This window comes from Neomonachus schauinslandi, chromosome 6 (assembly GCF_002201575.2).
Source record: "Neomonachus schauinslandi chromosome 6, ASM220157v2, whole genome shotgun sequence".
Taxonomy (NCBI): Eukaryota; Metazoa; Chordata; class Mammalia; order Carnivora; family Phocidae; genus Neomonachus; species Neomonachus schauinslandi.
In genome coordinates this window covers 3,227,916-3,239,763 of record NC_058408.1, presented here as the reverse complement: position 1 = coordinate 3,239,763, position 11,848 = coordinate 3,227,916, and the positions used below count along the sequence as shown (strand labels likewise).

At 46.3% G+C, this 11,848-nt stretch overlaps 1 protein-coding gene across 2 annotated transcripts; it reads right to left on the bottom strand.

Annotated features, from left to right (window-relative positions):
- Window positions 1–7,688: 7,688 nt before the first annotated feature.
- On the bottom strand, window positions 7,689–10,529 carry CD1E (CD1e molecule). 2 transcript variants are annotated; one of them, XM_021681944.1, is made up of 6 exons: window positions 10,439–10,529; window positions 9,857–10,153; window positions 8,988–9,266; window positions 8,500–8,778; window positions 8,036–8,132; window positions 7,689–7,920 (listed from the first exon to the last, which is right to left on the bottom strand). In XM_021681944.1, the coding sequence occupies exons 1-6, from the start codon at window positions 10,497–10,499 to the stop codon at window positions 7,746–7,748; spliced, it is 1,188 nt and encodes a 395-aa protein (XP_021537619.1). In that variant the 5' UTR covers window positions 10,500–10,529; the 3' UTR covers window positions 7,689–7,745. The 2 variants fall into 2 exon arrangements, with proteins under 2 accessions (XP_021537619.1, XP_044772205.1); XM_044916270.1 differs by having other exon boundaries at window positions 8,036–8,129.
- Window positions 10,530–11,848: the final 1,319 nt, after the last annotated feature.

Here is an 11,848-nt window from a genome sequence, read left to right as displayed (position 1 = left end):
AAGCTCTATTACAAAGCTGTCATTATCAAGACAGTATGGTACTGGCACAAAAACAGACACGTAGATCAATGGAACAGAATAGAGAGCCTAGAAATGGACCCTCAACTCTATGGTCAACTAATCTTCGACAAAGCAGGGAAGAATGTCCAATGGAAAAAAGACAGTCTCTTCAACAAATGGTGTTGGGAAAATTGGTCAGCCACATGTAGAAGAATGAAACTGGACCATTTCCTTACACCACACACAAAAGTAGACTCAAAATGGTTGAAAGACCATTTTGTGAGATAGGAGTCCATCAAAATCCTAAAGGAGAACACAGGCAGCAACCTCTTCGACCTCAGCCACAGCAACTTCTTCCTAGAAATATCGCCAAAGGCAACAGAAGGAAAAGCAAAAATGAACTACTGGGACTTCATCAAGATAAAAAGCTTTTGCAAAGCAAAGGAAACAGTCAACAAAACCAAAAGACAACCGACAGAATGGGAGAAGATATTTGCAAATGACATATCAGATAAAGGGCTATTATCCAAAATCTATAAAGAACTTCTTAAACTCAACACCCAAAGAACAAATCAAGAAATGGACAGAAGACATGAACAGACATTTTTCCAAAGAAGACATCCAAATGGCCAACAGACACATGAAAAAGTGCTCAGCATCACTCGGCATCCAAATCAAAACCTCAATGAGATACCACCTTACACCAGTCAGAATGGCTAAAATTAACAAATCAGGAAATGACAGATGTTGGCGGGGATGCAGAGAAAGGAGAACCCTCCTACACTGTTGGTGGGAATGCAAGCTGGTGCAGCCACTCTGGAAAACAGTACGGAGGTTCCTCAAAAAGTTGAAAATAGAGCTACCATACAACCCAGCAATTGCACTACTGTGTATTTACCCCAAAGATAGAAATGTAGGGATCCGAAAGGGTATGTGTACCCCGATGTTTATAGCAGCAATGTCCACAATAGCCAAACTATGGAAAGAGCCAAAATGTCCACTGACAGATGAATGGATAAAGAAGATGTGGTATATATATATATATATATATATATATATATATATATATACACACAATGGAATATTATGCAGCCATCAAAAGGAATGAGATCTTGCTATTTGCAACAACGTGGTTGGAACTGGAGGGTATTATGCTGAGCGAAATAAGTCAATCAGAGAAAGACATGTATCATATGACCTCACTGATATGAGGAATTCTTAATTGCAGGAAACAAACTGAGGGTTGCTGGAGTGGTGGGGGTGGGAGGGATGGGGTGGTTGGGTGATAGACATTGGGGAGGGTATGTGCTATGGTGAGTGCTGTGAATTGTGTAAGACTGTTGAATCACAGACGTGTACCTCTGAAACAAATAATACATTATATGTTAAAAAAAAGAAGAAGAAGAAGATAGCAAGAGGGGAAGAATGAAAGGGGGGAAATCTGAGGGGGAGACGAACCATGAGAGACGATGGACTCTGAAAAACAAACTGAGGGTTCTAGAGGGGAGGGGGGTGGGAGGATGGGTTAGCCTTGTGATGGGTATTAAAGAGAGCACATACTGCATGGAGCACTGGGTGTTATATGCAAACAATGAATCATGGAACACACATCAAAAACTAATGATGTAATGTATGGTGATTAACATAACTAATAGTAAAAAAGATTGAAAAAACAAATAAATAAAATGAAGTGAGTTTTATAAACTTTAAAGTTCGTAAAGACTTGAAGTCATCTTAGTAACATAAATACATCAAACTGTATTCTTCAAACCTTAAACGCTCACAATCTTTCTATATATTTATGCATTAAATACACAGCCAATTATGAAGCATAAGACACATGAAATTAGAAAAATTAATGAAATACTAAGACAGTAAATCCAAGAGGAAAATTAACTAGGAGTTTATATTATGTGTATGTATGCATTTCTCCTTTATTAAAATGGTAGCACTTTAAGTTGTTATTTATTTTGAGGTCAGTTTGAACTCAGTATGTTAAAAGACTTAAGAAGTATTCTTAATCTCTGTCATATTGAAAGCATCCCCCAAGCACTAGTAGCAACACCTTTGCTTACCACTAAAATGCCATGTGTGCCCCAGAACCCAGATTCTACATTAAAAAAAAAAAAAAAGGAATTTCCTTTAAGGGAGGTGTTTGCTTCATTTTCTGTGTCAAGAAAAAAGTAGGCGGGTGCCTGGGTGGCTCAGTCATTAAGCATCTGCCTTCGGCTCAGTTCATGATCCCAGGGTCCTGGGATCAAGCCCCACATCGTGCTCCCTGCTCGGCGAGGAGTCTGCTTCTCCCTCTCCCACCCCCCCTGCTGTGTTTCCTCTCTCGCTGTGTCTCTCTCTGTCAAATAAATAAATAAAATCTTTTAAAAAAAGAAGAAGAAGAAAGTAGGCTACTTTCTTCAAAGGCCTCACCTCCTACCATGTTCCCCACCATGTACTCCATACAGCCAGCCACGCTGGAGTTCTAACAGTTTTTAAGAATACACCCAGTGTAACACTGCTTTCATCTGCAGTTCCTTTGCTTGGAATGAAAGCTCTTCCCCCGGACACTGCATGGCGTGGTTCTCGTTCTTGTTTTAGGTCTTCTCTCAAAAGCCACCTTCTCAGAGGGGCCCATTCTGTCCACCGTCTTTGCAATTATAGCCCATTTTCCTCTCTCTGATCCCCTTCCCCACATCAGTTTGAAATTGTATCATGTGTCATTATCTAACAGAAAGTATCTTTATTTGCTTATTGTCTGTCTCCCTTGCCCTCCAGTATTGTGGAAATTCTGTGTGTAAGGGATTTTACCTTGTGTTTCTGCTGGGTTTCATTACCTATCACAAGGTCGGCTTCCAGTAATAATTTGTTTAAAATATATGTTTAAAAAATTAAAATCAATATAGAAGCTATAGACTTAAACATTCTCTGGTAAAATAATTAGGATTTTATTCCCAAATATACTCAGCTGAATTTTCCTTTCTTTAATCCTTGTCCTTATTCATACTTTTATTCTTAGTCTTTCCTTCCTCCATTTTTATTCTAGAAGAAAACATAAATAACTGAGTTTATGTGAATCCACTGCACCCTGTAGCATTTCATGTCCTGTGATGATGTTACTAACTAATATGGACAGCTGAAGGACACTGAAGAAAAAGCTGTGAAGAGAGTCTTTATCAAATCCCAAGACATGGGTGAGGGCCAGAGCTGACGTTGTTGTACACAAGAGGCTTCAGATTAAACACAAGCAAGGCAGCTTCTGGAACTGGGTGCCACCTGAGACAAACAACAGGGGAAGAAGCCATACCACCTGCCTCCACATGGAGCATCCCTCCATGCAGGCACCTGAGAACTGGTGGGAAGCTTTGGGTACCAGCAGCAGTGGAGGTCCTGAAGCAGCTCCAAGCAACCCTGTGGGCAGCAGACAGGTGGCAAATGGGGGCGTGACCTGGAAAGGAAAAACCAGTCAGGTGTACTTGGTAAGCACAGCTGCAAACTGGTTTGTGAGCATCACTGAGGCAGACCTTCAGTTAGTGCCAGTGCAGAGAAGCAGACCAGGGTCACTGTGGTGTGAGTGGGTGTGCAATTGCACCCCACTTTGTAGTCCTCCAGTGGTGAGGCCAGATAGCATGTGTGCTTGAGAGCTCATCTCCTTTTACCAGTAGTTGCTATTCATTTATTCCAAATTCTCCAATGACTTTCAGTCCCTGTGCAATGCCCTGTGAAGCCCCTTTAGGATCTGACCCCAACTCACAGGCTTCACCTCCTACCATGTTCCCCACCATGTACTCCATTATCATGGAAGTGCAGTGCATAAGGGATTTCACCTTGTGTCTCTGCTGCATTTCATTACCTATCACAAGGTAGGGCTTCCAATAATTGTTTGTTGAGTGTGTAGTGTAATGGTTAAGCATGGGTTTGGGAGCAAAACTGCTTACAATGCTTACTAGTTATGTGACCTTTGTATCTTTATCTATAAAATGGGAATAATGATGTTTGCCTCAGAATTGTTCTGAGGATCACATGAGTTAATATGTATAAAGCATGTAGGAGAGTGTCTTCTGTACAGCAGGCTCCATTTGAATGTTTATTAGTATTCAATCAGGTGTAACCATAACATAAAATAGGTACTTGTCTTATTTATTTATTTGTTTGTTTGTTTATTTATTTATTTATTTATTTATTTATTTATTTATTTATTTATGAGAAAGAGAAACTGCATGCAAGAGAATGGGGAGGGGCAGAAGGGGAGGGAGAGAGAATCCAAAGCAGATTCCACACTGAGTGTGGAGCCCAACATGGGGCTCAATCCTATGACTCTGAGATCATGACACCCCCTACCCCAACTGAACACAGGCTCCAGAGCATGTTCTGCATAGATATCTTTCTTCAGCAGCAAGTGACATTCTGGGAGCCTGGATCCTGTCCCAGTTGACAGGGCTCCACTTAACCAAGTTGTCCACATCCTCGGCTTTCTTCATTTCTTAGGTAGAAGATGGCAGATGGGCATTCTCTCAGCATGGTTGGCCGAGGGCATATGGCTACTGAGCTTGGCCCAGCACATCCCGATCCCACCAGTCCTACTGCAGCCTCCTCCACCGATCACTGCTACTCCTGGAGAATTCACCAACAACCAAGAATCGTGCCTCCATCTCTGCTTCCAAATGATCTCATAATATTTCTACCACATTTGTGCGCACAGCAAAATACACTAGGCTCCAGGTTTGTACTAGCAGCAAAGCATCTCCCCTTCTTGGTGTTACAGCTGGCAGGACTGGAGAGGGTTATCTCTCACTATTGAGAACACCTGACCCTCCAGAGAAATAAGCCCATGTTCCAGGGGTCCAGCCAGAATTACACAGTTAACAGTAGTAGGTGACACCTCTCTTCTTGGGTGATAAGGTGACACACTTTGCTCTTAAATACTAGGTCCTCACCCAGGAGCTTAAAATACATTAGATTACCCAGAATGAAGGTCTACACCATGGGGATGACACAGGTTTTCTGACAATCTCCTGAACCAATATGTAAAACTTCCCCAAACCCTGTTAAGGTGGCATATCTGGCAACATAGTCATTTAGCCTTGGGGCTCTCTCTGAGCCCATTTATGCCAATTTTGGGGGGATGGGGGAGAGGATGCATACGTGTAGGCAGCCCAGGTCCATCTCCTTTGGGTGTATATCTTGTGCCTCACCCAAACATACACCCACTACTCAACTACAAGACCTTGTCAGAGTAGAGCTAGGATGTGTTAGGGTATCGTGTTTAGGAACCCAGAGTTTCCTGAAAATCTCTGTATTCAACAATCATCCTTCCCTGAAAGATTCCCTGAGGATCAGTACAATTCAGCAGCAGAGAAATCAGGAGCAGGACTTTGTGGTTAACTGGGCTCCTCACTCACAGTATAAAGGACTCTGACAAGATCTTCTGAGATCTCCTCCCTCCTGCCTTCCTCCGTATCTGCATCTTAGGCTCTTGCCCCACTTATAAAGACAATAATCTGAAGGACAGAGAGAGCCACCAGTGACCATATTGCCACAATATCGATGCTCCACTTAAACATGTCAGTTCCAGAAAACCAATGGCTTACTAGAGAATTGGGATCTCTAAGATCTTTTCTGGAAAGTCGAAGTTGATGGCATTTGTTCATTCACCAAACATAATTTTAGTCACCCACTATATGTCCAGCTACCATCTACACACTAGGATACACCTGTGATCAAGACAGACAATATACGTGATGTCACAGTGTCTACATTGTAGGTGAAAAGAGCATTAACTACATAAAAGCAAATGAGATAATTTCAGCTCAATCCAGTATTCAACACAAATGACTAAAGAACATTGGAATAGTATGTGACTGAGGGAGACTGGCCACTTTGGCTACACTGACCACAAAGGGCCTCTCTATGAGGATGATGCTTGAGCTGAGGAGCTGGAGGTTGTCCTGAAATCATCCGTGGAAGATCAAGGTAAATGAAGAAGGGCCCTGGGTGGAGGGAAGAGTTAAAATAAAGGCCTCAAGCTGAGAAGAAGCTTGGCACAACTGAAGGGCAGAAAGCCTAGCGTCATAGAAGCACAACACACAGTGGGGGGGATGGTTGGACATGGGACTTGAGAAGTGAGATTGAGGCATCTTAGGAGTTCAAGAATTATTGTGACCAAAAAATTAGACTAGTGGGGAAACTAGTGTTTCCCGCCCAAATGGGAAACACCCGAAATATATTTGCATCACACACTAGTGCTAGGAACTGAGAAGTCCTTATGTGAGTCTCTTCATTTTGATATAGGTCACCGCCTGTGGCCTTGTGCCATGTGAGGGGACCTTGGACTTCATCATAGAGGGCTTCAAACAGCCCTGTAAAGTCCTGCCTTCCTCCCTGGACTCTTCCATATAAGCAGTCTGAACATGTCATGCGGAAGGTGATGGACTCTTGGTAGGGGAAGCCTGACCCCAATACCTTATTCATGGGTAGGTTATGGCCTGGGTAAGGGGTCATGGAACCCTGTGTCTTAACTTGAAAATGACCAATATAAAGAGTGATGCATTTCCACTAAGAAATCTGCAGTCTGCTCAATTATCCCACCTAAGGGGAGGTGTCGGCTAGACATCTGCATGAACTCTACACCTTAACGGCTTCCCGCTCTCCAACAGGCTCAGTCAATGTGTCTCAAAGTTAAGTAGATCATTTTAAAATCCATATTTTAAAAAGTTAGAGGAAAACTGTAAATAATAATGTTAATAATAATAATAATAAACTGAACCAATAAAGAAAAGTAAACACATAGCATCTAAGCACTCTTTTCCTTTGCTGCCTTGGCTCTGCCCATCCTCTGTCCCCATGTCCTCGTCCTGACCACTCAAAGTAGGGATTTCTTCCCTGAGTACCTGCCATGTGAAGACAAATGTGGTCACACACAATCTCAGAGAATTGGGAATGCCCGGTCCTCACTCTGATGGGAGACATGTCCTGTATTATTATTTTCTTGAAATGTCTCTGAAGACGCAGAGACACCCCAATCACTGTGCAGTCTGGAGCACTCACCTGCCCCTCCCCCAACCTCTGGTGAGAGACACTGGGAGACAGAAAGGGTTTTAATAAGAACACAGTCAGATGATGCAGTGATGTCAAAGGGGAGTGGATTAAGAAAACATCACTCGATTTGACAAAAATTTATTTCAGGCAGAATTTAATGAGAAACACTTTACACTGAACCACCTACATATTTTGTGGGGTGAGTCCAGAATGAAAATACAGTATCTCCAAGTTTTATTAAGGATTTCAAGACAGCAAACACTGCATAGATGACATGCCCATGAAGCTGGCCCTGAATCCAGGTCAGGCTTTGTTTGGGTCATAGGTGCCATTATAAACACCTACATCCTGCTTTTAAGCAACTGAGAAAAAAACAGAAAAACAAAAATCTGGATAACCACTGTTCAGAGTAGGAAGAGATGAACGTATTTAGGATGACCCATCCAATTTTGGAAGTACAGAACAGCTTTCAGTTGGGCAAGGCAGGGAAGATTCCATGAGAAAGAAGCATCTGAATTAGAGTCTGAAGGATCAGCAGCAATGAACATGTGGCCAAAGCAGAAAACATATTGCTAGAAGATGGGGCAAAAAATAAAACAAGTTTCCAAAGGGGTCAAGATTTCTGCCACAACAAGCCATTTTATCAAAATTATGCTTTATTTATAGGTATAAACCATGTTTAAGAAGCAGAAAAGGATTTTATGTGTGAGGTAAAACTAATGTCGCCAGAGTTGGTTTAGGCTTGTTTTCCATTTCTCTAAAAATCTATTCTTGATCCACGATTCCTGTGGCATGTAGAGCTGGTGTCCAGGAGTCCTGGGCCCCTGGGCATCGGCCCCTATGGGGGAGTCAGGACTGGGGGTAGGGGGCGCCAGGGCCTTCCGACTTGAGCTGTGGGAAAAGATTTTCATCCCAAGGAAGGGAAATCAGAGAGAGAACGGGGAGGGTGGAGGAAAGAAGAATGAGTTGGTAAGAAATTGAAGAAACAGAACAAGAAGAGGCTCACCTGTGCTTTTTAAAGCAGGAGTGCCTTACAAGCAGCAGGAGCAGGGTCACTATCACCACCAGACAGAGCAGTGTCAGCAGGACTGAGTTTCCACCTCCTTGGGTGTAAACCGAGGATGTCAGTCTACAAGGCTCTCCATGCCGCCACCACCATCAATGCTTCTCCTTCCTAGAATTTTCATCTGCATGTTCTGAAGACTTCATCTCAATTCCTTCTGAGTCTGTGTCCCCAATCTCCCACCCCATCTCTTACCCAAATCACCAGATCCTTCTTCCTTTTCTCTTTAGTACTTCAATCCCTTCCTTCCATTTCTTGAAATTTAACAGTGATCATTCTCTGCCCTTCTTTGTTTGGACCCTCCCGCCTCCATCCTCTTGTGCCTGGTGTTCCCACCCATCTCCCAAGCACGTCCCTCAGCAGCCCCAGGACTGTTGCTTCCTGGCCAGACTCCAGCTCTTTCTCACCCCAGTGGATGATTATGTCCTGGCCTCCCAGACTGCTGTGCTTCACTTGGCAGGACAGGCCAGCTGCCTCCTGGGCCACCACATCCAGGGTCACTCGGAGATACCACGTCTCATCAGCATTAGGCAGGACATCGCCTTGCTGGGTGCCCCGCTGCTCCTGCTCACCCCGCATCCACATCACCCACACAGGCTTTGGGTGGAAGCCGGAGACGTGGCACACCAGCAGCAGACGGCCGGGACTGGGACTGGGGCCACTGGACACCCAAACCTCAGGCTTCACTGGAGAGAAGATGAGGAGACCAGGCACTTAGGGGCACCTGGGACCGAGCTCAGTGACTCAGTGGTCTTAGCAGTTGGAGTAATCACTTCTTTCTCTCATCTAAGGAACAGTCCTAAACCCACATATCCCACCCTCTAGCCTCTCAGTGTATGTTTCAAAGGGATGGTAAAGAGTGGAATATGAAGCTTAAAGCACTGGGAAAACTCACCTTGTCGTTCCAGTTCTGACTTCCCTGCTTCAAGGATTCCTGCCAGAAACCGAGGGCAGGTGTGGCTGAGAAGGGTCTGCACGATTTCCTTAATATCTAGGTAGTTGCTGAGCACCGCACAGACCTTCTGAGCCCGACTCCCAGCTCCTGGAGATGGCTGCCAGGAGTTTCCTTGGAAACTCAGAAAATCTGAGCCTTGATAAGCCCCATTCAAGAAGCTGCCTGAGGCCTTCCCAGCATGTTCCGTACAGCCAGCTGACACCTGGAGCTCGAAGGGGTCTGGGGGTGAACAGAAGCCATGTGGAAACAATTACAGGGAAGGAAAGTAAGCAGTCTAGGAGATTTGCTCTGGAATCACACAGCATGCTGGAGTTGGGTGGGGGAGGGAAGGGAATTTGTGGGAAGAAAATGTGAAGATAAGAATGTATTTAGAAATAATTGATGGGGCGGGGCTAGATGGGAAGGTGTTGGGAAGTTGGGGACTCTGCTGGAAGGGCTCACTTGGGAATGGTTAGGTACAGGGGGGCCTGGTAGACTCTCAGGCCAGAGAAGGGAGGGCAGAATCCTGGCTGGAGAGGCCATGTCTGGGGCCAGGGGTGGTGGGCAGAAGATCACAGGGAGACACTATTGCAGGGAGCCAGAACATGAAGGTGTATATGGCAGTGTGGAGGCATGTGTCCTTGCCAGCTCATCTGTGTCTAGGGTGGGTGGGCGGGTGGAGTGGGGACGGTGATGAATCGTGAGGTAGGAGAGAGAGCAGGAGCCCGAGGGGGACAGGGAATAGTCCAGGAAGGCTGGGTGAGGTCAGAGCCCCTTCAGAAGCAGATTGGAGCCTTCAGGCAGAGATTGGCGTGGAGCAAGGAACTCACATTCAAACTGAAACTGGTGCGCAAAGGCCTGCACCTCAATGATGAAACCGTGGAAGTAGAGTAGGAACAGATTTTGCAGGTTCTTCAGCTCCTCAGAGCTGAAGTTGCCCTGGGACCAGGGCCGCAGGAAGCTCATGGTGCCCAGGACCTTGTCCCAGCCTTGAGTCTGCAGATCGCCCAGCCAGCCCGATACCTGCAAGGACGCCCAACTGCTGTTGGCAAAGGAGAAGGTCTGGAGGATGCGGAAGGAGAGGGGCTCTTCTGTGGCTGGATCAGGGGGTCCTGGGACCTGGGGTGCTGAGAAGCCAGGCCATGGAGAGAGTACGTGAGCATGGGCGAGGAACCATGGAGACAGTTACACAGACTGCACACATTCCTGTAGCCCACCCTGCTCCCTGGGCCCGCTTCCTCTCCCCAACACTAGAAACAGAAAATGAACTGTGGCAAGATGTTTTGCCTGCAGCCAGCCTGGCATGCAGACTCCAAGGGCATCCTATGGGAGTAGTACTCCCTCCTGCAGGTCCTCCCAGAACCTCACCCCTCTGCGCCCAGCATCAGAAGTCTTCCCAGGGCTTGTCCTACCGTCTAGGCTTGTTCCATGCTGGAGATATCCTTCGAAGAGCAGCAGCAACAGGAGCAGCATTGCGGCTCAGTCAGACGAAGGATGCCTCAACAGGACTCAGATCACTGCCTTCCAAACCCTCCTGCTCTCATCAGACTCCCCCTGCTGCAGACAGGCAGACCTCCCTCTCTGCCCACTTCCCTGTCAGAGAAACCCTCCTGCCTCCTCAGGGCAGCCCCACAGGGCTCTCACTTCCCCTCCCTCTCTGCCACTCTCTAGCTTCCACATTGTCTCCCTGTACCCCCTGACTGCCCCTATGCACACCCTCTGTCAGAGGGGTCCTGGCTTCAGTCTGGGCCAGCTGGAAAATGGAGATCCTTCTGGCCTCGGAGGAATCAGGTCCACATTCAGGTTCTCAATGTCCTCTTCTTTAAAGAGAGGAGATGGAAGGTTCACGCCATGGCGCCCATGGCCTTTCCACCATTCCCTCGTCCTGCTGCTGCAGCTCTTTCTCTCTCTCTGTGGTCCACCCCCAACCTCACCCTCTACTTATCCCAGTTTTTCCCTCTTGAGACTGCTTTCCCCCCTCTCACTCCCCTGCCTTCTCTCCCTTCCCTCACCCCCTCTGTCTCTTCATTCTGTTCCTCTCAATCCGGTGTCAGAAGACACGGGGCATCTGGGGAGCAGCTGTACCAGCACCATGACAAGGAGCATCCGTAGCAATACAGGAGGCCCAATAATCTAAGAAAAGTCCCTTGTGCCCAGCTGCTGCCATCAGACCACCTGCCACTGTTGAAGGGGTCCGAGGGTGGGCTTGCCCTGGCGGTGGGGAGACAGGTAATTCTCACTCTAGTGGAATGAGTGGGTCTGGAGGGAACACACAGGGGCCTTGAACCCCCCACCCCAATTAGTCTAGAAATCCATGGACAAGCCTCACTCTGGGTGTGAAGGGTGCTCAGCTCATGGTCTGGGAGCACTGGTGCCCCTGGCTGGTGTCTCATCCAGAGGAGTTCCACTGGAGCAGGGAAGGAATGCTGGTGGCCTGGCGTGTTGCTGGGAGACTTAATTACCATGTGGAGTCTTTATTCTTCTTCCCCTCATGGATGCTGGCCGGTGCAGCCTGAAGCCACTGGAATACTGCTGCTTTGTTTGGTTTTCCTGGATTCATCCAACTGACATTGCATCAGAACCCACCTGCTGCCAAGACATTTGCCAGGCACAAAGATGTCAAAGATAGAAGTCCCTCAGGGAAAACAAAACCTAAACCTAAAACCAACCTAAAACCTCGACTTCTCCTATAGAGAAGACTCACACAATAGTGACCAATTATTAGAAAAGGCCCACACCCCCTCTTGTCTTGGTACTATTTCTGAATTCTAGGGGTAAAGAAAAATCTTACAAAGTTTCAGACAAAATACTGGCTACTTTCA

Coding starts and splice junctions, on each gene's coding strand:
- CD1E (XM_021681944.1), bottom strand. CDS start 10,499: ATGCTGCTCCTGTTGCTGCTGCTCTTCGAAGGATATCTCCAGCATGGA. Junction 10,154..10,438: donor GCATGGAACAAGCCTAGACG/GTAGGACAAGCC, acceptor CTGGCTTCTCAG/CACCCCAGGTCCCAGGACCC. Junction 9,267..9,856: donor GCACCAGTTTCAGTTTGAAT/GTGAGTTCCTTG, acceptor GTTCACCCCCAG/ACCCCTTCGAGCTCCAGGTG.